Source organism: Anomaloglossus baeobatrachus, chromosome 6, assembly GCF_048569485.1.
Source record: "Anomaloglossus baeobatrachus isolate aAnoBae1 chromosome 6, aAnoBae1.hap1, whole genome shotgun sequence".
Classification (NCBI taxonomy): domain Eukaryota; kingdom Metazoa; phylum Chordata; class Amphibia; order Anura; family Aromobatidae; genus Anomaloglossus; species Anomaloglossus baeobatrachus.
Window position 1 is genome coordinate 239317019 of NC_134358.1, and position 22959 is coordinate 239339977.

Consider the following 22959-nt stretch of genomic DNA (forward strand, 5'->3'; position numbering starts at 1 on the left):
GGTTGCCTGGAGGACGTAGGTGAGGGAGCATGGAGGCTGAGGAGCGGGGGACCGGGGAGCGTGGCACGGGAGCGGGGAAGCGAGGTCCGGGAGCGGGGGAGCGTGGCAGAGGAGCCGGGGAGCGTGGCAGGGGAGCCGGGGAGCGTGGCAGGGGAACCGGGGAGCGTGGCACGGGCACCGGGGAGCATGGCACGGGCACCGGGGAGCGTGACAGTACTGAAGCCTTCATGACGTAATCCTAATTACACTCTAATCACCTACTTTTATACTACTTTTATAAATGCTCTCTGTGTAAGGTATACAGTTTTAGGGCGGGGGTTAGCATAGTTTCATAGCATAGACATTTTTCTATTTGTTTTTTTTTTCAGATATGCCTCATTCTTGTATTAACAAATCGGAAACGTTTTACTACATATGCGAAGAAGTCACTTTTGCATTACAAAGGCAAAATTTGACTTTCATGTTAAGGAAAGCCTACAACCTGTATTTTGGCTGTAGAATAGGAGATCAGGAAAAGAGTTGGGCTCCCCACATACTGGAATAGAGATGCAGCACATCAGTGGTCACATGGGAAGAGGCAATCTATACCTTTTGCAGCCCCAATGATCTGGAGAGACACAACCGATCACACTACCAATTGCTATTTCTCCATGGTGCTACCCATCCATTAGCAAAGAATAATATTAAAGCCTGAAGAACTTTGTAAAAGCAATGGCTAAAAATGAAAAAAAACCATTCAAGTTATGCTACTTTCACACTTCAGTCATTTCAAAACCGACAGGTCAGTCATTGTGATGGAACGACAGATTCATCGTTTTTTAGCTGTCAACGGACGCAACTGATGTGTTATTTCACAGGATTCCGTTCACAGGAATCCTGTGAAATAACTAATCCGTTACATCCGTTGTTCATCCGTTTTACGACGGATCCGTCGTAATCCATTTGTTTTTGGGACAGCCCAATAGGAGTGCCAAACATTTTGGTGACCTATTACTGTGTTTTTATAGGCCATCTGTGATAGATTGTAGAGAAAGGGGCAGAATAAATGTTGTTATAGCTAAAATTGTGTGTGGATTATTACTATCAAGACTATTTGGAGCCTTGCAATGTGATTGTGTACATGCTGGGCATGCTCAGTAGTAAATGACGGAATCCAGCACTGGATTCCATCGTGTAACGGATTACAGCGGAATCCAGCACCATAGACAACCATTATACCTCTTGACGGATTGCGACGGAATCCTACACAGTGAGTTTTTTGACGCTCCAAGAAACGTTAGTGTCAGTTCCCCCCGCCCGACGGTCAGTCATTCCATGACTGATACGTTGCGCTGCGGATGCAACGCAAGGCCATCAGTCCCAATCCGTCGTTAATACAAGTCTATGGGGAAAAAACTGAATTCTGCAAAATATGTTGCAGGATATCATATTTTCTCAAGGCAATGGATTGTGGCTGATGGAAAAAGACTGAAGTGTGAAAGTAGCCTAAAGTTCACTTTACACGCAGCGACATCGCTAAAGTGATGTCGTTGGGGTCACGGAATTCGTGACGCACATCTGTCCGCTTTAGCGATGTCGTTGCGTGTGACACTTACGTGCGATCGAAAAAGGTCGCAAAATTGTTCAAAATTGTTAATCGTTGACATGCTCACTATTCCCAATTATCGTTGCTGCTGCAGGTACGATGTTGTTCGTCGTTCGCTATGTGTGACACCGCAGGAACGAGGAACCTCACCTTACCTGCGGTCGCCAGCAATGAGGAAGGAAAGTTGTGTGCGGGATGTTACGTCCCGCTCATCTCCGCTTCTATTGGGCGGCCGCTTAGTGACGTTGCTATGATGCTGAACGAACCGGCCCCTTAGAAAGGAAGCGGTTCGCCGGTCACAGCGACGCTGCTAGGCAGGTAAGTAGTGTGATTGGTCCGAGCGATTTTGTGCGCCACGGGCAGCGATTTGCCTGTGACACACAAACGATGGGGGCGGGTACGCACGCTAGCGATCTCGCTAGCGAGATTAAAGCGTGTAAAGCGGCCTTAACTCATTGATAAATTTCCAACGTTGAGTGAAGTAAAGATCAAGGAAGGAGTCCTATTGGATTTCAGATTCATAAGCTTCTTCAAGATGAGCAGATGACCAAGGCATGGGTAGCATTTGCATTAACTAATTTTTTGGGAAACTCAAGAGCAGATAACTATGAAGAGTTTGTGGAAAATATCCTCAAAACATAAAAGGATCTTGGCTGTAACCTGTGCTTAAAGATTAATTTCTTACATTCGAATCTAGATTTTGTTCCACCAAATTACAAAGCGGTGAGTGACGAACACGAGAGATTTCACCAACATATTGCAGCTATGGAGAAAATATATCAAGGAAAATGTAATCCATCAATTTTTGCAGATCACTGTTGGACGATTGTAAGAGATGATCCGATACAGGAATACAAGAGACAAGTAAGAAAAAGTTGTCACTGAATGATGACCAAATTTTATAGTGCAATTTCTGTAACTGTTTATAATTCGCAATAGTGTTTGGACATGATTTAGTTATTTGAATTGTTGCTAAGTTTCCTCTAAATAAATATTAGAAAATTTTCATAACAAAATATTTGCATATTTTTATTTGCTGGAGGTAAAAATCATTAAACAATTGCTCTTTTCCTAACTGAACCTGACAATTTATGAAAATATGTAGAACAGTGCTATCAATAACTGTTTCAACATTGTGAAATCCTATTTACTGTCATTAATCTATAACTGTGAACATAAGCGTCATTTTTAAAACCTTCATTGACCTAAATATGAAGTGGAAACGTATTTAACCCCTTAATTACTTAAACATTTAGGTCTTTATTAATCATTCTATTTGTGCCTTTTTTAGGGGTCCAAGTTTAGCTTTAGATGTTTTTATGTTTGTGCCAAATTCATCCTGGGTTTTGTGTCATTTTTACTTTTTTCAGTTCTCAGCAAGTTTTTGGTTTGCTCAGTAATGTGGATGTGGTTTTCATTTTCCGGATTTTTTTCCACTAATTTAACATTTAAAACTTTTTGAAATCTCACTAAATTTTTGCTTAATTGTTCTCCAGTATCCTAGTGGAGTAAAAAACCTCCAACAAAATTTTTTTGTGCAATTAAAGACTCACATGCCAAATATTAAGGTATTTTGATTGACCTTTGCCACAGTTTAATAAAAAAAAGGAGAAATATAGCAGAAGAACAAGATGAAAAAGAATCTTGAGAATTCGAGCCCAAATTGTCAAACATTGCACTCCATTTTGATGAAATTGGTGCACAATTCTCCAATGTAAAAAAAAAGACAAGACAAAAGAATGACTTAAAAATGCAAATAATAAATAAGGGCACAAAACTTTACTAAGAAAATATTGTGCTATGGGTATTTATTAGAGCTGTATAAAGAGAGCGGTTCGGATCTTGTACTTGAGTACCAATCCAAAAAAGTATTCTAACATTGGCAATGTATACCTTTACATCAGATGACACCAAAGTACCATAAGTTTATGTTCAATGGTGCATGTATATATATATATATATATATATATATATATATATATTTTTTTTTTTTTTTTTCTTTATAAAAAAAACTATATTTTTCTATATTACTGTTTTGTGTCTCATTTTTTGTTTAACAAGGTTAAATGGGTATTCAATGCTATGTACTTGGGGAGAAACAGAATAACAAATACTGAAGAGCTCTAGTGGACTAAACATATAGGCAGGGGGACTTATGATTAGAAGGACTCCTTCAGATGTCAATGATTTTTCTTGTACTCAAAAAAATTACCAATTTTCAGTGTTTTAGATCAGATTTTCATTACTGTTTTGTCTGAGGGTCAGTTTTTCAACATTCTTTTTTGCAAGTTTTCTCAAGTTTCTTCTATCAAACAAACATGACAATCGGACATATACAGATTTCATCTGAGTGTTGCCCTATTTTTTCACAAACCCATAGACTTGCATTATCGAGTTTGTTCTGTGACTCAAAGATCAAATACAGACATGTCTCTATGTCTTTGTGTGGACAACTCGGTCCACAAAATATACAGACAGATGAACAGCCCCATAGACTAGAATAGGTACAAGTTCTATCCATGAAAAATATGTAATGGGCCCGCAAAATCTTGTGTCTTGGGTCATTGCCTACAGTTGACATTTAGTATTTCAGCCATAATCAGTGAATACTTTTATGCCGAAAAATGAAAAAGTATTCTAGGAGTGATACCTTTATTGAGGTATCACTCATAGAATACTTTTTTCATTTTTGGGCATAAAAGTATTTACATCGATTTTTCTTGGTAACACGATACCACAATATAATTTTGTATTTTTCATCAGCCACTAATCAGGGAATTGCTTTATCAGCTACTTTTTAATATTTATCCAGTACCCCAATTGCGTCGCCAAAACACCAAGGGCCTGATTCATAAAGACTGGCATATAAAACGTAACTGTCATAATGAAGGCACTATTGAAGTATAATGGGCCTAATTCATTAAAGGGAACCTGTCACCAGGTTTTTCCCTTAAAAGCTGCGGCCTCCACCAGTGAGCCCTTATATACAGTATTCCAAAATACTGTATATAAGAGCGCAGGCTGCTCTGGAGAACATAAAAAAAGACCTTTATTATTCTCACCTAGGGGGTAGTCTGGTCCGATGGGTGTCACTGTTGTCGGTCTGGTGCCTCCTCCACCTTGTGCAATCTGTCTTCCTGCCCAGCCCTGTGTACATGACGCAATCTACGTAATTCACAGAGAGGCTTCCATTACGTTTCTGCGCATGCGCACTTTGATCTTCCCGGCTAAGGGCAGAACAAAGTACTGCAGTGCACATGTGTCTTTGACCTTTTTCGCACCTGCGCATTACATTACAGGTGGCCTGGAATACTGTATATAATAGCGCACTGGTGGTGGCCGCAGCTTTTAGGAGAAAAACCTGGTGGCAGGTTCCCTTTAAGAGGCACATACAGTTAGGTCCAGAAATATTTGGACAGTGACACAAGTTTTGTTATTTTAGCTGTTTACAAAAACATGTTCAGAAATACAATTATATATATAATATGGGCTGAAAGTGCACACTCCCAGCTGCAATATGAGAGTTTTCACATCCAAATCGGAGAAAGGGTTTAGGAATCATAGCTCTGTAATGCATAGCCTCCTCTTTTTCAAGGGACCAAACGTAATTGGACAAGGGACTCTAAATGCTGCAATTAACTCTGAAGGCGTCTCCCTCGTTAACCTGTAATCAATGAAGTAGTTAAAAGGTCTGGGGTTGATTACAGGTGTGTGGTTTTGCATTTGGAAGCTGTTGCTGTGACCAGACAACATGCAGTCTAAGGAACTCTCAATTGAGGTGAAGCAGAACATCCTGAGGCTGAAAAAAAAGAAAAAATCCATCAGAGAGATAGCAGACATGCTTGGAGTGGCAAAATCAACAGTTGGGTACATTCTGAGAAAAAAGGAATTGACTGGTGAGCTTGGGAACTCAAAAAGGCCTCGGCGTCCACGGATGACAACAGTGGTGGATGATCGCCGCATACTTTCTTTGGTGAAGAAGAACCCGTTCACAACATCAACTGAAGTCCAGAACACTCTCAGTGAAGTAGGTGTATCTGTCTCTAAGTCAACAGCGAAGAGAAGACTCCATGAAAGTAAATACAAAGGGTTCACATCTAGATGCAAACCATTCATCAATTCCAAAAATAGACAGGCCAGAGTTAAATTTGCTGAAAAACACCTCATGAAGCCAGCCCTGTTCTGGAAAAGTATTCTATGGACAGATGAGACAAAGATTAACCTGTACCAGAATGATGGGAAGAAAAAAGTTTGGAGAAGAAAAAGAACGGCACATGATCCAAGGCACACCACATCATCTGTAAAACATGGTGGAAGCAACGTGATGGCATGGGCATGCATGGCTTTCAATGGCACTGGGTCACTTGTGTTTATTGATGACATAACAGCAGACAAGAGTAGCCGGATAAATTCTGAAGTGTACCGGGATATACTTTCAGCCCTGATTCAGCCAAATGCCGCAAAGTTGATCGGTCGGCGCTTCATAGTACAGATGGACAATGACCCCAAGCATACAGCCAAAGCTACCCAGGAGTTCATGAGTGCAAAAAAGTGGAACATTCTGCAATGGCCAAGTCAATCACCAGTACTTAACCCAATTGAGCATGCATTTCACTTGCTCAAATCCAGACTTAAGACGGAAAGACCCACAAACAAGCAAGACCTGAAGGCTGCGGCTGTAAAGGCCTGGCAAAGCATTAAGAAGGAGGAAACCCAGCGTTTGGTGATGTCCATGGGTTCCAGACTTAAGGCAGTGATTGCCTCCAAAGAATTCGCAACAAAATATTGAAAATAAAAATATTTTGTTTGGGTTTGGTTTATTTGTCCAATTACTTTTGACCTCCTAAAATGTGGAGTGTTTGTAAAGAAATGTGTACAATTCCTACAATTTCTATCAGATATTTTTGTTCAAACCTTCAAATTAAACGTTACAATCTGCACTTGAATTCTGTTGTTGAGGTTTCATTTCAAATCCAATGTGGTGGCATGCAGAGCCCAACTCGCAAAAATTGTGTCACTGTCCAAATATTTCTGGACCTAACTGTACATCTTATTCATTAAGAGGTAATGTATCTAACAACTGCCATGCACCTCTGCCAGTAATGTTACTCCAAGCCAAGGACTGGATAATATACGTGGCTTAAATTCAGCTACTAAACTGCATCTGCGCAGACTGAGTTGTCAATCAAAAAGCTGGGGTGTGCCTACAGTAAGACAGCCAGTTAACATTGGAATGTTATTAACTTGCATCTTAACCCTATATCTGCATGTAAATAGTTTTGGGTGTATGACATGTTTCTTTTCAATGTTTTTTTAAATTAAAGAATAAAGAAATGTAAGGACGGGAGTAAGATTGAATTCACATGTCTGATTTCTAACCGACAGCAAATGCATGCAAACCAGATATCATCCATATACTGTCTGTTACATCTCAGACTCTTATTGACAAGTGAGATGAAGCGGACCCAGCAGAGGGCTTCTGTGCAAGAATATGTGCCTTTTGTAGTCCAATAGCTTGGCAAAATGCACAATTACACCTGCTTTGGAGATGAAATGGGTCCCCTTACCTCTTGCGGCTGCACAGTTTGCACCAATAGTATGTCTGTCCGTGTGTGTGAGTTTGGTCGGCGAATTGTGCCAAACCTAAGCAAGTCTTTGGGTATTTTGCAGACAGACAGCCTTCGAAATAGATCAGGCATCTGAAAAGGTTCATAGACTATAATGGGTACATATAATATCCACAGGAGAAAATGGATAGAACCTATCTATACTCAGCAATCGGACATCTGAATAAGACCATAGATTAGTTTCTTTACTATGTTTTCACATATGCTTCTGTTTATGCTCAATAATGCAAATGATTGACACCATCCACACATAATCATTTTATACCCTGCTAGGAGCTCGTGCACATGGCCATAGTACTCTTTTTTTCAAAATCCCTCTAATCTGTGATTAGCTCACACTGGTATGGTAGCCCAAAAGGATTAAGCGTTTCTTTACTAACTGCCTCATAAGGACTAAACCCAGTTATTACATTCTTGCTATAAATCTCATGAAAATAATTTTGGTAGCCCAACTTTCTTATTCAAATATCTTTGATTTTTTTTATTTAGTAGAAATGTTTGTCATGTCACCATTGCTTGAAAGTTGAATGTGTGGACCCCAAAATATTACATTATAATACTGTTGTGGGGGAGGCAGTGGGCTATAGACGTGGGCAGAAGTGAGCCCCTGCTTCCTAGAAGCATGTCTCTTTGGTGCTGCACGCCTGCCACCTCCACAGTGCAACAAGGGACACCGCAGCTTCTTCTCCTCAGGACAAATTCAGACACGAAGTCCAGGATAATGTTTACCACTTCTTTACTGAATACCTCACACAGTTTCCCCCAGCCACACCACAGTGGCAGCTGGTAAATTCATAGAGCCCCACATGGATCTAATCGCGTCCTCTCCCACAGGGATATGTTTCCCCACTGGAGGGAGTTCCTTCACCACTGTCTCTGTAATGACCCGTTCTCCCAGGTCTATGTTATCTCACACCTAGACTGGTCTTATTGGAGTCAGTTGCTTCCTAGAAATTCCACTAGAATCAAGGCCCACAACTTTAAGACCGGTCCGTGCCGATTTCTGCACTCGGCTACTGAAGAATTTCTTTGTCCACTTAATCTGGGGTGACCCCGAGGGTCTGGCCGAATTACTTTGGACTTCTCTCGCTATACCTCCCTTAGGTACAGCTTCTTCTGTCTCCTCAACGGTGTCTCTATCTGACTAATCCCAACTGTCAACTCTCTGTTGCTGGGCGGAATTAACCTTTAATTGCTTCAGCCCTGTTCTCCATTCTAACTCCAAGCTAAGGGACCATGGAGCAATGACACCTAGTGGTGCTTGAAAACAGTGCAGCTGAGAGCACACACATATAAACATTTCCCATATGTAAATACACAAAATAACCATGACATCTTCAGGGGGGGCTGCAGGGCACCAGTCACCCTCCTACAGTCCATTTTTCATATCCTAGTAATGAAAGCTTGTCTTGTAGATATGTCAAATAAGTTGCAAAGCAAAAAATCTAACCCCAGGCTTTTACAAATAATTATATGTAGACACTAGCTTCATAGAACAAAAGAAATCTAAGAGTAGAAAATTTACAAGTGCAAAATTGGAACATTGAAACTTTTTGTACAGATCTTCCTGTGTGTATTCTTTACAGTATTTTTTTTCTGAATATTATGGAGTTGTTTCAGGAAAACTTGCCGTAGAAGGTCTGTGTCTACCTCTGTCTCCTCCCTTCTCCTCTCCCCTCCATTGTCCGTAGATTTTTATAAGCACCAACTGCCATCGCCTATCTCATTAATGGGGAAATCAATAGTCACTGAAAACTACATGAATTGAGAGTGAAAGATCAATAAAGAGGAGAAAGAAGCAGATATGTCTGATAAGCTATATTACAAAGTTTAATGTGTACTGTTAATTTATGTAATTAAAATTATATCAATGGTTACTCTTTAAAGAAGTCTGCAAGCAGCCAAACAGTTCACTAAACTCTCACAGCTCCTTCTTTTGCAAATAGTTGTAGTAATTGTACAGCGAAGCAGTGGGAAAATTCGTAAGAATTTATTTATTTTTAGAATAAAAATGGGTGCATATCCTTTACATGTATTATTGACCACAAATTCTGGTTTATGCAAAAAAACTAACACAAATAGTTTTTTCACTTGTAAATATAAAAAAATGTATCAGATAAAAGGTTCAGAAATGTTCCAATTCTTATTTCCCTAGGGGCTTGTTCTCACAACTGTATTTTCAGCTGGGGTGTTGTCCGTAAAAAAACGGACTGCACTCGGACAAATAATTATAATAATAATAATAATTAATAATTTTATTCATTCATATAGCGCTATTAATTCCACAGCGCTTTACATACATTGGCAACACTGTCCCCATTGGGGCTCACAAGCTAGAGTCCCTATCTGTATGTCTTTGGGGTGTGGGAGGAAACGAGAGAACCCGGAGGAAACCCACGCAAACACGGGGAGAACATACAAACTCCTTGCAGATGGTGTCCATGGTGGGATTTGAACCCAGGACCCCAGCGCTGCAAGACTGTAGTCTGTAGTGTAGACAAATGTTATTCAATAGAGCAGCGCAGACAACCATTTCAATAAAAAACACAGCATTCAATAATAATGAAAAAAAAATCATCAAGTTTTCTGGATGAAACATTGACAATTTTTTGGGAAGCAAGGAAAAAGTCAGCACACCGGTTTGTAATGAAGTCCGTTGCAGTGGATTCTGGTAGTGCCAACAGTGGATAAATGGAGAAAGGAAAGGATCCATCAATTCAGTCTTCATAAAACCATTCATTTATTGTACAAAAAAGTTAAAATCCAAAAAAAGTCATAGTATGAAAAAATCCAAAAAAATTAACACAGTGACAACATGTTGTCCCTTTGTTAATTTTTTGGATTTTTTTTGTACCATTTTTTGCATTTTAACTTTTTTGTACAATGAATGAATGGTTTTATGAAGACTCCGAATGATCCTTTCCTTTCTCCATTGACTATTTTTTATCTGTTCAATTGAACTCTGTCTCAGATTCAGTCTGATTGTTTCCTATGTTAGGCCCTGTGTGCACGCTGCGGATTTTGCTGCGGATTTGCTGCAGAAAATGTGTCTAACATTTCTGCAGTCATTCCCCAGCAAATCCTATGGGTTTTAAAAAATGCTGTGCGCACCCTTCGCTTTTTTATACCAGCAGATTTTCCGCTGCGGAATTAATGAGCATGTCATTTCTTTTCCGCAGGCACCTGCGGTTTGTCATAGATAATGGTAAAAATCCGCAGGGACCAACTTGCAGAAAATCCACGGTAAATCCGCTGCAAATTCGCACAAAATCCACGGCAAACCGTGGTAAAACAGCATGCAGATTTCGTTGTGGATTTGGTGCATTTTTTTTTACCGCGGGTGCGGGATTCTTTAAGAGGGTCCATTTTTTTCTTAAGGAAAAGGCACTTTCTAGTGCGCACATAGCCTTAATATGTAGTTTTCGCTTTCACGTTTGTGGTACTGTCTATGAATATGCTTACCAGGGTTTCCTTCTACTAGTATATTTCATAGTTGAAATTATGTGCCGAGAATACACCAGATAGAGGATTCATTCTCCATTTATATAAACCCCATCAAAACTATACTACTTAGACACTGATGCAGTTGTCTAGTAAAATTAAAGCGTAGCTCCGTCTCCACAGTTTTAAACTATTTTGAGTATAAAGTCGGCTGTTTTGGGCTCTAGAGTTTGTATAAATGTCCAAATACTCTTTTGTTGGGTACAGACTCGTACCCCATGCATTTAAATCTGAAAATATGAAATTGCACATTTCATAGAGTAGATTAAGACATAGCTCTCCGTTTCTAATGTGTAAGTGTACATAGTGCAGATCACTTGGTATTCCCAAGGCTTTAGGATTGACCATGAAGTGATGCTGCAGTTCATCGTCAACTCTCTAGATGTCTGAGCAATTCTATTCAAAAGAGCTATTGTATATAGCCCTAGTGAAGTGGATGTGACAGAGCCATGAAAATGGGGTATTCATAGTCCAGGCCTTAAAGTTATATGTTTTATAGGCTTTTTCTCTTACTGGGAAAGTGAAATGAATGACAAAGCGAATATAAGAGGGTACATAATAGGCGAAGGACCTCTTACTATCGTTATCTTACTATACAGTAAATCTCTTACTAATTCATGACATCTTATCTTCAGACAAAACAGTGTTATGGCCCCTTAGAGGGGTCAATCCAGCCCAATAACAGCCACCTTTCAGGTATATACAAGCCTATAGGAAAGAAACTACTGGCCTAGCTCAACAAATAGTCAAACATTCTAAGACAGATCGTTAAAGGGGTTTTCTATGATACAACATAATATGAAATCATGCAACTTTACAATTTATTGGTATTAAAAATTATCTCTGCTTTCAAGAATTTTTGATTTGATAGTTTATTGCTTGTTGCCTAGGTTACCGGCTACCTCTGTAGTCTAGCAGAGGTGGCCAGTCTACTAAGCAAGAAGCATAGTGCTTGAAAGCTGTTAGCTGTCCAGTTTGTAATGACTGCTCTGTAGCTGGCTGGATCACTAGATCTGGGCACAGTCAGTGCAATCGTGTTCCTCCAATGCTATGGAGGCAAAGCAGCTGCTGCTTATAGTATCAAAGAGCACACAGTATGAGACAGAAGATCAACCATACTGATGCTCTGAACAGCCAAATGTTCAAGAGTGCAATACCCATTGGCAAACAGGAAGCCAGGAGGCAGGGGAGAGATGTGCTCCTGATCTTTGGTCTTTAATAAGATCATTCTTTATGCATAGAATAGAATTATTGACATCACTTTATCTGCTTGCATGGGACAATGTGCTGCCGATAATAATGATTTTGAAGGTCAAATAAAAACGATCATACAATACAAATAAGAATTTTGCTCTTTTGACGGACAAATACCTTTTTATGTCCTAAAAATGCCCAGTCCCTAATTGTTGGCTTGTCTAATTGTGCCATAAGCAATAACTATATTCTGGTGCCCACAGTGCGCCAGGAACATTTTGTAAAATAATGTTCTTTTGAGTTCATCCCTATAGCCCAAAGCAAATCAATGCCATTTAATTGAATTTCCATATGATGCTACATACCTGGTAATCTATTGAGTGACACCCAGTAATGCTCATCCGGACTGTAAGTGTCCTTAGACCATTTCAGTAGATCCAAGGCTCTCTGATCTTCTAGAATAAATTTCGTAAACTCCCTTGTCAGGGCTACATACGCAGACCCAAAGTATATGGTGATATTGTGAGGAGGGGAAGGCTTTACAATGTGGGTCCTCACCACATGTGAATGTACTATATCCTCACGGTGAACATATTTGGTCCGGGGGATGGCATGACTGGGGGGCAGGACCCCAGGAGTAATATTTTTCCCATTGAATTTCTTTAAATGTCGCACAATCTCCTTGTTGGTTTTCAATGGGAAATCCTGTCCACACATATTGATCACATACTTCCACTGCACCTCTGATTTCAGCAGATCCTTCATGCAGTTGAGATCAGCCTGCAGTCTGGAGATTCCAGCATAAACCACAGGCTCCATTTTCGAGGCGAGAAAAGCATTAGGAAAGCAATTTACAAAATCATCGACTGCCTGCAAGTAATCCGCGCTGGACTTCGCATCCACGTGGATGCAGTATATATTTTGGGGCATATAGATGGCTCTAAACAATCTCTCGAATGTATTGAATTCCTTGTGCACTGTCATCATGTAGGCAAGAGGAAAACCTGCCTCCTCCGCTGACAGGGGAGCTGTGATGTAATGATTTTGCTTTCTATATTCTTCACAGTTAGACCTTTCATAGGAGTTAAGCTCTGTAGGTTCGAATTCAGATTTCTGTCCATTGAAAAGTGCATCACAGGCTTCCAGTAATAGGATTCTTTCTTCAGTTGCGTTAAACGGGTGGAAAGCTTTCAATTTTAGGAGGTTGTTGTTATAATATAACAACAGAAGAGTCACACTTAATGCAGAAAAAGGAAACATGTATCGCATCCAAGAAGTCATTATTAAATAGGGAAAGAAATCTTATACCTCCATTTACAGGTCCCTTTCATCTAGTGCACACTCCCAGAATGGTGCATTGTCCTCTCCTTGGGGAAGCCTCCTCTCTGGCCATGCATTTGTCATTGCTGGTCAGTGTGTAGCAGCACCGGCTGATGTTCTCTCCTTCGCTTCATATGATTTTGTGCAGGCTGCATGGGGCTGTGATGACCTTCTGTTCACTTTAAACATTTGCATATGAAGCACTGAGCGCGCTCATTGGCTCCGGCTCTGGCACCAGCAGCATGTCACTGACTGCTCTAATCTGTCCTTTCCTTTTTTTTCTTACATATGTTTCACCAGTCTGCCGGATCTTCTCTGTATGTACAACTATCAGATTAGCAACATTTACAGACACATTGTAGCAATTGTGTTCTGTCTAGTTCGAATCTAGTTCGGCAAATAGAATTATATTTATTTTTCTGTGTTTATAATTAATTATGTCTTTACGTGTTCTATTATACCTAATTATTTTTATTTATTTTACTCACTTATATTATTATTATTATTGCGCCATTTATTCCATGGCGCTTTACAAGTGAAAGAGGGTATATGTACAACAATCATTAACAATAAAAAACAGACTGGTGTAGGAGGAGAGAGGACCCTGCCCGCGAGGGCTCACAGTCTACAGGGAAAGGGTGAGGGTACAATAGGTGAGGACAGAGCTGGTTGCGCAGTGGTCTACTGGACTGAGGGTTATTGTAGGTTGTAGGCTTGTTGGAAGAGATGGATCTTTAGGGTCTTCTATTAATTTCATAGCGCTTTACAGATGTAATCATCACTCTCCCAATTGGGGCTCACAAACTAAATTCCCTATCAGAATGTCTTTGGAAATACATGCAAACATGAAGAGAACATACAAACACCTTGCAGATGTTGTCCTTGGTAGGATTTGAACCCAAGACCTCAGCGCTACAAGACTGGAGTAAAAAACACTGAGCCACCATGAACTGACAAGGAGCAATACCGTTTACACCTTGCAAATTGAGATTCTTGTTTGGCTTACATCCTAAGTCATGGCAAAGCCCACTAAAGAATTGATATTGAATTTTAGGATTGCTACCTCCAATAGGTGACACTAGAGTTAAGGGCGCTTTACATGTAGTGACATCGCTAGCGATGTCGCTTGTGAAAGCACCCGCCCCCGTCATTTGTGCATCACGGGCAAATCGCTGCCTGTGGCGCACAATATCGCTAGGACGCGTCACACATACTTACCTTCCTAGCGACGTCAATGTGGCCGGCGAACAGCCTCTTTTCTAAGGGGGCGGTTCGTGTGGTGTCACAGCGGTGTCACACGGCAGGAGTCCAATAGAAGCGGAGGGGCGGAGAGCATGAAAGTCACGCCCACCTCGTTTCCGGAGGACGCAGGTACGGTGTTCTTCGTCGTTCCTGGGGTGTCACACGTAGAGATGTGTGGTGCCTCAGGAACGACGAACAACCTGTGTCCAAAAGCAGCAACGATATTTTGGAAATGGACGACGTGTCAACAGTCAACGATTTGGTAAGTATTTTGCATCGTTAGCGGTCACTTGTACGTGTCGTACACAACGACGTCACTAACGAGGCCGGATGTGCGTCATGAATTCCGTTACCCCAACGACATCTCGTTAGTGATGTCGTTGCGTGTAACGAGGCCTTTAGAGTTAAAATTTTCTTCCTCTTTAAAAATGCCATTTGCATATTTAATTTCCCAGAGGAGCATGCAAGGTATTTAAGCCCTTAAAAACAAAGTTTTCTGCTTAATGACCGGGCCATTATTTGCAATTCTGACCAGTGTCACTTTAACAGGTTATAACTCTGGAACTCTTTAAAGGATCTAGGTGATTCTGACATTTTTTTTTTTTTTCGTGAAATATTGTAGTTCAGGATAGTTATAAATTTAGGATGATATTTTTTGCTTTTATTTGTGAAAAAGTCAGAAATTTGACAAAAATGTTGAAAATTTTGCAATTTTCAAACTTTGTATTTGTATGCCCTTAAACTAGAGAGTTATGTCACACAAAAGTTAATAAATTACTCTTCCCACATTACTTTACTTTACCCACATTACTACTTTACATCAGCACAATTTTTAAAACAACATTTTTTGGGGTTAGGAAGTTAGAAAGGTTCAAAGTTCATCAGCAATTTCCAAATTTTTTCAACAAAATATACAAAACCATTTTTTAGGGACGACATCCCATTTGAAGTGACTTTGAGAGGCCTAGATGACAGAAAATACCAATAAGTGACACCATTGTAAAAACTACACCCCTCACACTACTCAAAACGACATCCAAGAAGTTTATTAACCCTTCAGGTGCTTCACAGGAACTAAAGTGATGTGGAATGAAAAAAAAAAATCATTTTATCTAAAAATGTTGCTTTAGCCCCAATTTATTTACTTTTAGAAGAAATAACACAACAAAATGGACCCCAAAATTTGTTACGCAGTTTCTTCTCAGTACTGTCACGCTCCCCGGGTCCCCTGCCCTGCTTCCCGGCTCCCCTGCCTCGCTCCCCGGCTCACCTTCCACGCTCCCCGGCTTCCCTGCTTCGCTCCCCGGCTCCTCTGTTAGGCGTCCCCCGCTCCACAGTCTCCAGCCCCCATCACCTGCGGTCCCCAGGTGGCCCGGTCCCCGCTCCCGGCGCCCGTCGGCAGCGCTGCTCCAGGCCGGCTCCCCTGCTTCCTATTCACCGCTCCCTGCCCTGGCTTCTGGCACCCGGGCCTCGCGCATGCGCATTAGGGCGCGCGCGCGGTCATTGACCCTCTCTTAAAGGGCCAGCGTCCACTGACAGGATATTGAAGACACAGGTACAGGGTATAAAGGGGTTTAATGTCCAAGTGGGTGGGGCCTGTTCTTCGTGTTTTCCTAAGCTAGGAGTCAGGTCTCCTTGCGTCTGCTGGTATACTTACCTATCTCTCTTCTAGAGCCGCTCCTGCCTCGCCATCCGGTCCTGACGATTCCCGAACCCCGAACGCTGACTGTCTGCCATCCCGTCAGTCCGTACCATCTCTGATCCCTGTGGTGATCCGTCCTCTCGCTCCATCGGTTCCGGACTCTGCCTGACAACATCTCGGCCTCCGAACCTGAGCTCCGTCACCCGGACTACCATCAGTGACTCCGTGGTCCCAGGGACTTCTCCACTCCACTCTTTTGAACGGACTGTCCTGCTACCTGTAGTGCTCCGGCTACCGGACCCCTTGCCTTCAGTAAGGTGTTCGGCCCAGTGGATCCACCTCCTGGGTCTGCCCGTCCACCTGGCCCTAACAGTAAGAACAGGCCATGGATCCCGCCGAAGCACTAGCGGCCTTGCAGCAGGAACTCACACGCCAGCATGAGACCCAGACCCGTATGCTGAACTTCATGTCTTCTGTGGACGCCCGCCTGAACACGCTACAAGCATCGGCCACATCCTCGGCATCTCGAGCTTCCACTGTACAATCCACGGCCACTGCTCCCCTGGCAGCCTCCTCGGATGCCTCCAGTCTTCGTTTGGCCTTACCACCCCGGTACGCCGGAGATCCCAAGACCTGCAGGGGATTCATCAATCAATGCTCTCTCCATTTCAAGCTGCTGCTGCACTTGTTTGCCTCCGACCAAGCCAAGGTCGCGTTCATAATGTCCCATCTAGAGGGAGAGGCACTGGCCTGGATGAACCCCTTGTGGGAGAAGGAGGATCCGGTGACCACCAACATCCAGGAATTCCTGCAGGCGTTTCGTGGCACCTTTGACGAGCCCGGACGCGCCTCCGCGTCTGCCTCATCTCTCCTCCGGCTACGTCAGGGGACTCTGACGGTGGGCCAATATGCCATCCGTTTTCGCACCTTGGCTTCGGAACTCGGGTGGAACAAGGAGGCTCTAACCGCCGCCTTCTGGGAAGGACTCTCGGGTCGTATTAAAGATGAGCTGGCTGGTCGTGACGTGCCGTCCACCCTGGATGCCCTGATTGCCCTAGCGACTCAAGTGGATCTTCGCTTTCAGGAACGATCCAAAGAGGTGTTCCGTGAGAGACGTCCGATACGGCATTCCTCTCCTCCGCAGAAGCCCGCCGTACTTCAGTCAACGTCGTCTGGTGTCTCCGTCCACGAGCCCATGCAGATCGACCGTTTGCGGCAGTCCGAACAACGCCGAGCAGAACGGCTCGCCAAGGGTCTCTGCTTCTACTGCGGAGAGGGTACACACCTTCTACGCTCCTGTCCAGAGAGGCCGGGAAACTCCAAAGCCTAGGGTTGGTAGGAGAGGCCACCCTAGGTGCTGGGACTCTCTCAGACCCGGTTAAGTGGACTGTTCAAGTGACAACGGGAGAGACGCGGTTCACGGCCGAGGCATACCTCGATTCTGGGGCAGCAGGCAATTTCATCCAGCAGGCCACGGTGGACAAGTACCAGGTGCCTGTTACTCCACTCGACAAACCCCTCGTGATTGCCTCAGTAGATGGGAGACCCCTCTCTGACACCATCTCGTGGATCACCAAGCCGGTGGAACTGCGTATCGGTGCCCTGCACACCGAGAACATCGCTCTCTACGTCCTCCCACACGTCTCATCAAATCCTGCTGGGACTCCCCTGGTTACGGACACACGAACTGTCAGTCAGCTGGGGTACTGGTGAAATCACCCGATGGGGCTCCTCTTGCCACGAGAACTGTCTGAAGACTATACAACCCATCCGACGACCTCCGGTTCCAGAGTCCCCACCGGGACTGCCCTCGGCCTACTGGTCCTTCGCGGACGTCTTTGATAAAAAGGAGTCAGAGGTACTGCCGCCACATCGTCCTTACGATTGTGCCATCGACCTGCTCCCGGGAACTACACCACCTCGAGGACGGATATATCCGCTGTCTCCTGCCGAAACAAGGGCCATGTCTACCTACATCACAGAGAACCTGGCAAGGGGATTCATTCGGAGATCCTCCTCTCCTGCTGGAGCAGGCTTCTTCTTCGTTAAGAAGAAAGAGGGCGACCTACGCCCATGCATTGACTACCGGGGATTGAACCAAATCACCGTGAAAAATAAATACCCCCTGCCGCTCATCCCCGAATTGTTTGATCGGCTTAGAGGAGCTCGTGTGTTTACCAAGTTGGATCTTCGGGGTGCCTACAACCTGGTCCGCATCCGCTTTGGGGACGAATGGAAGACCGCGTTCAATACTCGCGATGGGCACTATGAATACTGTGTGATGCCCTTCGGCCTGTGTAACGCACCAGCAGTCTTTCAGGAATTGGTGAACGACATGTTCCGGGACCTTCTCTACGTCTGTGTGGTGGTGTATCTTGATGATATCCTGGTCTTTTCTCCGGACCTCCAGACCCACAGAGAGAACGTGCAGCTGGTACTACAAAGACTGAGGGAGAATCGTCTGTACGCCAAGTACGAGAAGTGTGTCTTCGAGCAGTCTTCTCTTCCCTTCCTGGGTTACGTAATCTCCGATACCGGCCTGCAGATGGATCCGGAGAAGGTCTCTTCCATTCTCAACTGGCCCCCTCCTTCTGGACTGAAGGCAATCCAACGCTTTCTGGGATTCGCAAACTATTACCGCCAGTTCATCCCTCACTTCTCTGCTCTGACTGCACCTCTCTCCGCCTTGACCAAGAAGGGGGCTAATCCAAAGGACTGGTCACCTGCGGCCGACGCCGCGTTTGGCTCCCTGAAGCGGGCATTTGCTTCCTCCCCTGTGCTCCACCGTCCGGAGTTAAACCGACAGTTCACCTTGGAGGTGGATGCCTCCTCCTCGGGAGCCGGAGCAGTGCTCATGCAGAAGTCCTCCTCCGGGAAGATGGTTACTTGCGGTTTCTTCTCCAAGAGTTTCTCAGCGCCTGAACGCAACTACACCATCGGTGACCGAGAACTATTGGCAGCCAAACTGGCTCTGGAGGAATGGCGCTACCTTCTGGAGGGAGCAGTGTACCCCGTGATCATTTACACGGACCACAAGAACCTGGAATACCTGCGGTCCGCTCAGCGACTGAACCCACGGCAAGCCAGGTGGTCCTTGTTCTTTGCCAGGTTCGATTTCCAGCTCCATTTCCGACCCGCGGACAAGAATGTACGCGCAGATGCCTTGTCCAGGTCATTCATGCCCATGGAGCAGGAGGAGGAGACATCCCAGCCCATCATCTGCCCTAGTAAAATCATTCCGGTGGCCCCTGTCACCCTGGCCCAGATACCGCCCGGGAAGACCTATGTCTCTGAGACTGACAGGCAAAAAGTGTTGCACTGGGGCCATGCCTCGAAAACAGCCGGCCATGCTGGTCAGAAGAGAACATGGAGTACAATTGTACGTCACTACTGGTGGCCATCCCTTCGCACGGACGTCGCTTCTTTTGTCTCAGCCTGCTCCTCTTGTGCCAGGAACAAGACGCCCAAACACCTGCCATATGGCCGTCTTCTGCCTCTGCCTATACCCTCTTTTCCGTGGCAACACATTGCAATGGACTTTATTACGGACTTGCCCCTGTCCTCCGGACACACAGTCATATGGGTCGTGGTGGATCGGTTCTCCAAAATGGCTCATTTCGTCCCTATGGCTGGACTGCCCTCAGCCCAGGAACTCGCTGACGCCTACATACAGCACATCTTCCGGTTGCATGGCTTTCCATCACACATTGTGTCCGACAGAGGAACTCAGTTTACCTCCCGCTTCTGGAGGGCTCTCTGCAAACATCTGGGAGTGACTCTGGACTTTTCTTCAGCCTACCATCCTCAGTCGAATGGCCAAGTGGAACGAGTCAATCAGATCTTGACCTCCTTCTTACGTCACTACGTCAACGCCCATCACGACGACTGGTCCACGCTTCTTCCTTGGGCTGAATTCTCCCATAACCACCACGTCAGTGAGTCCTCCTCCAGCTCTCCCTTCCATGTCGTTTACGGACTTCAGCCTTCCGTCCCATTACCTGTATCCTCTTCCTCGGATGTCCCTGCTGCTGATGCCATAGCCCGTGACTTTGCAACTATTTGGGACTCTGTCAAGGCGTCCCTTGGATGTGCTTCCCTGCGGATGAAGAGACACGCAGACAAGAGGCGTCTGGATCCTCCGTGTTTTTCTCCAGGAGATCTGGTCTGGCTTGCTTCCAAGTACGTCCGATTGAAGCTACCATCATACAAGCTGGGTCCTCGCTACATCGGGCCGTTTAAAGTCCTCAGCAAAATAAATGAGGTCTCCTACAAGCTGCAGCTCCCGGCCACGATGAGGATACCCAACTCCTTCCACGTCTCCCTGCTCAAGCCGGTTGTCCTTGGTCCCTTCTCCGCTGCTGCCAGTTCGGCTCCTCCTCCTATTGCTGATGATGACATCTATGCGGTAAGGGATATCGTGGCCATGAAAACCGTACGGGGCCGGCAGTTCTTCTTGGTGGACTGGGCAGGGTATGGTCCTGAGGATAGGTCCTGGGAACCCCGGGAGAATGTGGGTACTCCTCTGATACGTGCCTTCCTGTCCCGGTTGCGGGGAGGGGGGCGTGGGGGGGGTACTGTCACTCTCCCCGGGTCCCCTGCCCTGCTTCCCGGCTCCCCTGCCTCGCTCCCCGGCTCACCTGCCACGCTCCCCGGCTTCCCTGCTTCGCTCCCCGGCTCCTCTGTTAGGCGTCCCCCGCTCCACAGTCTCCAGCCCCCATCACCTGCGGTCCCCAGGCGGCCCGGTCCCCGCTCCCGGCGCCCGTCGGCAGCTCTGCTCCAGGCCGGCTCCCCTGCTTCCTATTCACCGCTCCCTGCCCTGGCTTCTGGCACCCGGGCCTCGCGCATGCGCATTAGGGCGCGCGCGCGGTCATTGACCCTCTCTTATAGGGCTAGCGTCCACTGACAGGATATTGAACACACAGGTACAGGGTATAAAGGGGTTTAATGTCCAAGTGGGCGGGGCCTGTTCTTCGTGTTTTCCTAAGCTAGGAGTCAGGTCTCCTTGCGTCTGCTGGTATACTTACCTATCTCTCTTCCAGAGCCGCTCCTGCCTCGCCATCCGGTCCTGACGATTCCCGAACCCCGAACGCTGACTGTCTGCCATCCCGTCAGTCCGTACCATCTCTGATCCCTGTGGTGATCCGTCCTCTCGCTCCATCGGTTCCGGACTCTGCCTGACAACATCTCGGCCTCCGAACCTGAGCTCCGTCACCCGGACTACCATCAGTGACTCCGTGGTCCCAGGGACTTCTCCACTCCACTCTTTTGAACGGACTGTCCTGCTACCTGTAGTGCTCCGGCTACCGGACCCCTTGCCTTCAGTAAGGTGTTCGGCCCAGTGGATCCACCTCCTGGGTCTGCCCGTCCACCTGGCCCTAACAAGTACGCTGATACCCCACATGTGGTCAGAAATCTCTGTTTGGATAAATGGGAGGGCTTGGAACAGAAGGAGCAATATTTGATTTTTGGAACACAAATTTGGTTGAAATAGATTGCGGGCATCATGTTGCATTTGCCGAATTACCTAAACAGCAGAAGCCTCCCACAAATGACCCCATGTTTGAAACTAGACCCCTCAAGGATTATATCTAGGGGTATAGTGAGCATTTTGAACCCACAGGTACTTCACAGAGTTTGATAAATTTGGCTGTCATATTGAAAATTTTGATTTTTTTTTCACAAAAATGTTGCTTTAGCACCAAATTTCTCCTTTTTTTGCAAGAGGTAATGCCAAAAAGTGGACCTCTCGGTTTGTTACCCACTTTCTTCTGAGCGCGGTGATACCCCATTTGTAATCAGAAATCTCTGTTTGGACAAATGGGAGGACTCTGAATGGAAGGAGCAATATTTGAATTTTTGAAAGCAACTTTGGCTGAAAAAGATTGCGGGTACCATTTGTAGGGCCCCTAAGGTACTTAAACAGCAGAAACCCCCCACAAGGACCCCATTTTGGAAACTAGACCCCTCAAGGAATTTATATTTGGTGAGTGTCCTGAGACTTTGGGTGCTTCACAGAATTTTATAACAATGAGCCATGCAAATAAAAAAAAATACATTTTTACCACAAAATTGTTACTTCAAACAGATAGCTTTTTTCACCAGGGTATCAAGAAAAAATGTACCATATAATGTATTGGTCAATTACTCCTGAGTAGTGTGATACCTAATATGTGATGGAAATCAACTGTTTGCGCACATGGCAAGGCTCGAAAGGAAAAGAGCGCCATTTGACTGTAAAATTGGTTGGAATCATCAGCGGACACTATGTCGCGTTTGGAGACACCCCTCAGGTGCCTAAACAGTGGAGCTCCCCCACATGTGACCCTGTTTTGGAACTTAGAACCCTCAAGAAATTTATGTAGATGTTTGGTGAGAACTTTGAATACCCAGGGGCTTTTATCATTTTATTATCGCACAATTTTGCAGGTTGCAGCCGGTCCCCTTGGATGTCTGTCCACTGTGCCAGTGCACCTAGGTGCTGGGCAGCCTGCCTGACCTAATAGAAGGGCGTGATCAATAGGCTTTGCCTGGACACTGTGCATTGCACGTATCTGTGTGACTGACGCCCTATATTAGATCTTATTTGTGTGCAGTTTTGTGCCGGCAACCTCCCCCTCCTGATATATTAGGCTGGGGGTGGTTGTTATATAGGCATTCTGCACCTGTGATCTTCCAACCTTTATCATGGGGGGCCGTTTGCATCTTGCATGTGCTTTTGCCACTATCTGACCATTTTATGGCTGTTGGCTTTATTTTTGGTGAGTTTTTTCTAGGAATTTGAATACCCAGGGGCTTCACAGAATTTTACAACGTTGGGCCATGAAAATAAAAAATACATTTTCACTACA

At 44.8% G+C, this 22959-nt stretch overlaps 2 protein-coding genes across 3 annotated transcripts in view; both read right to left on the bottom strand.

The window, feature by feature from the left end:
• The window catches only part of LOC142243145 (N-acetyllactosaminide beta-1,6-N-acetylglucosaminyl-transferase-like), a 141867-nt gene extending 128473 nt beyond the window's left edge, over window positions 1-13394 (bottom strand). Inside the window, exon 1 of one of the 2 annotated variants that reach the window (XM_075314760.1) lies at window positions 12273-13389. In XM_075314760.1, coding sequence (XP_075170875.1) covers window positions 12273-13188 — 916 coding nt within the window. In that variant the 5' untranslated portion in view covers window positions 13189-13389. Of the gene's footprint in view, window positions 1-12272 lie in introns of both variants that reach the window. The other variant, XM_075314761.1, reaches the window with a different exon arrangement.
• Window positions 1-22959, bottom strand: part of TMEM14C (transmembrane protein 14C) — a 425910-nt gene that overhangs the window by 286324 nt on the left and 116627 nt on the right. The gene's annotated exons all lie outside the window — the stretch shown is intronic.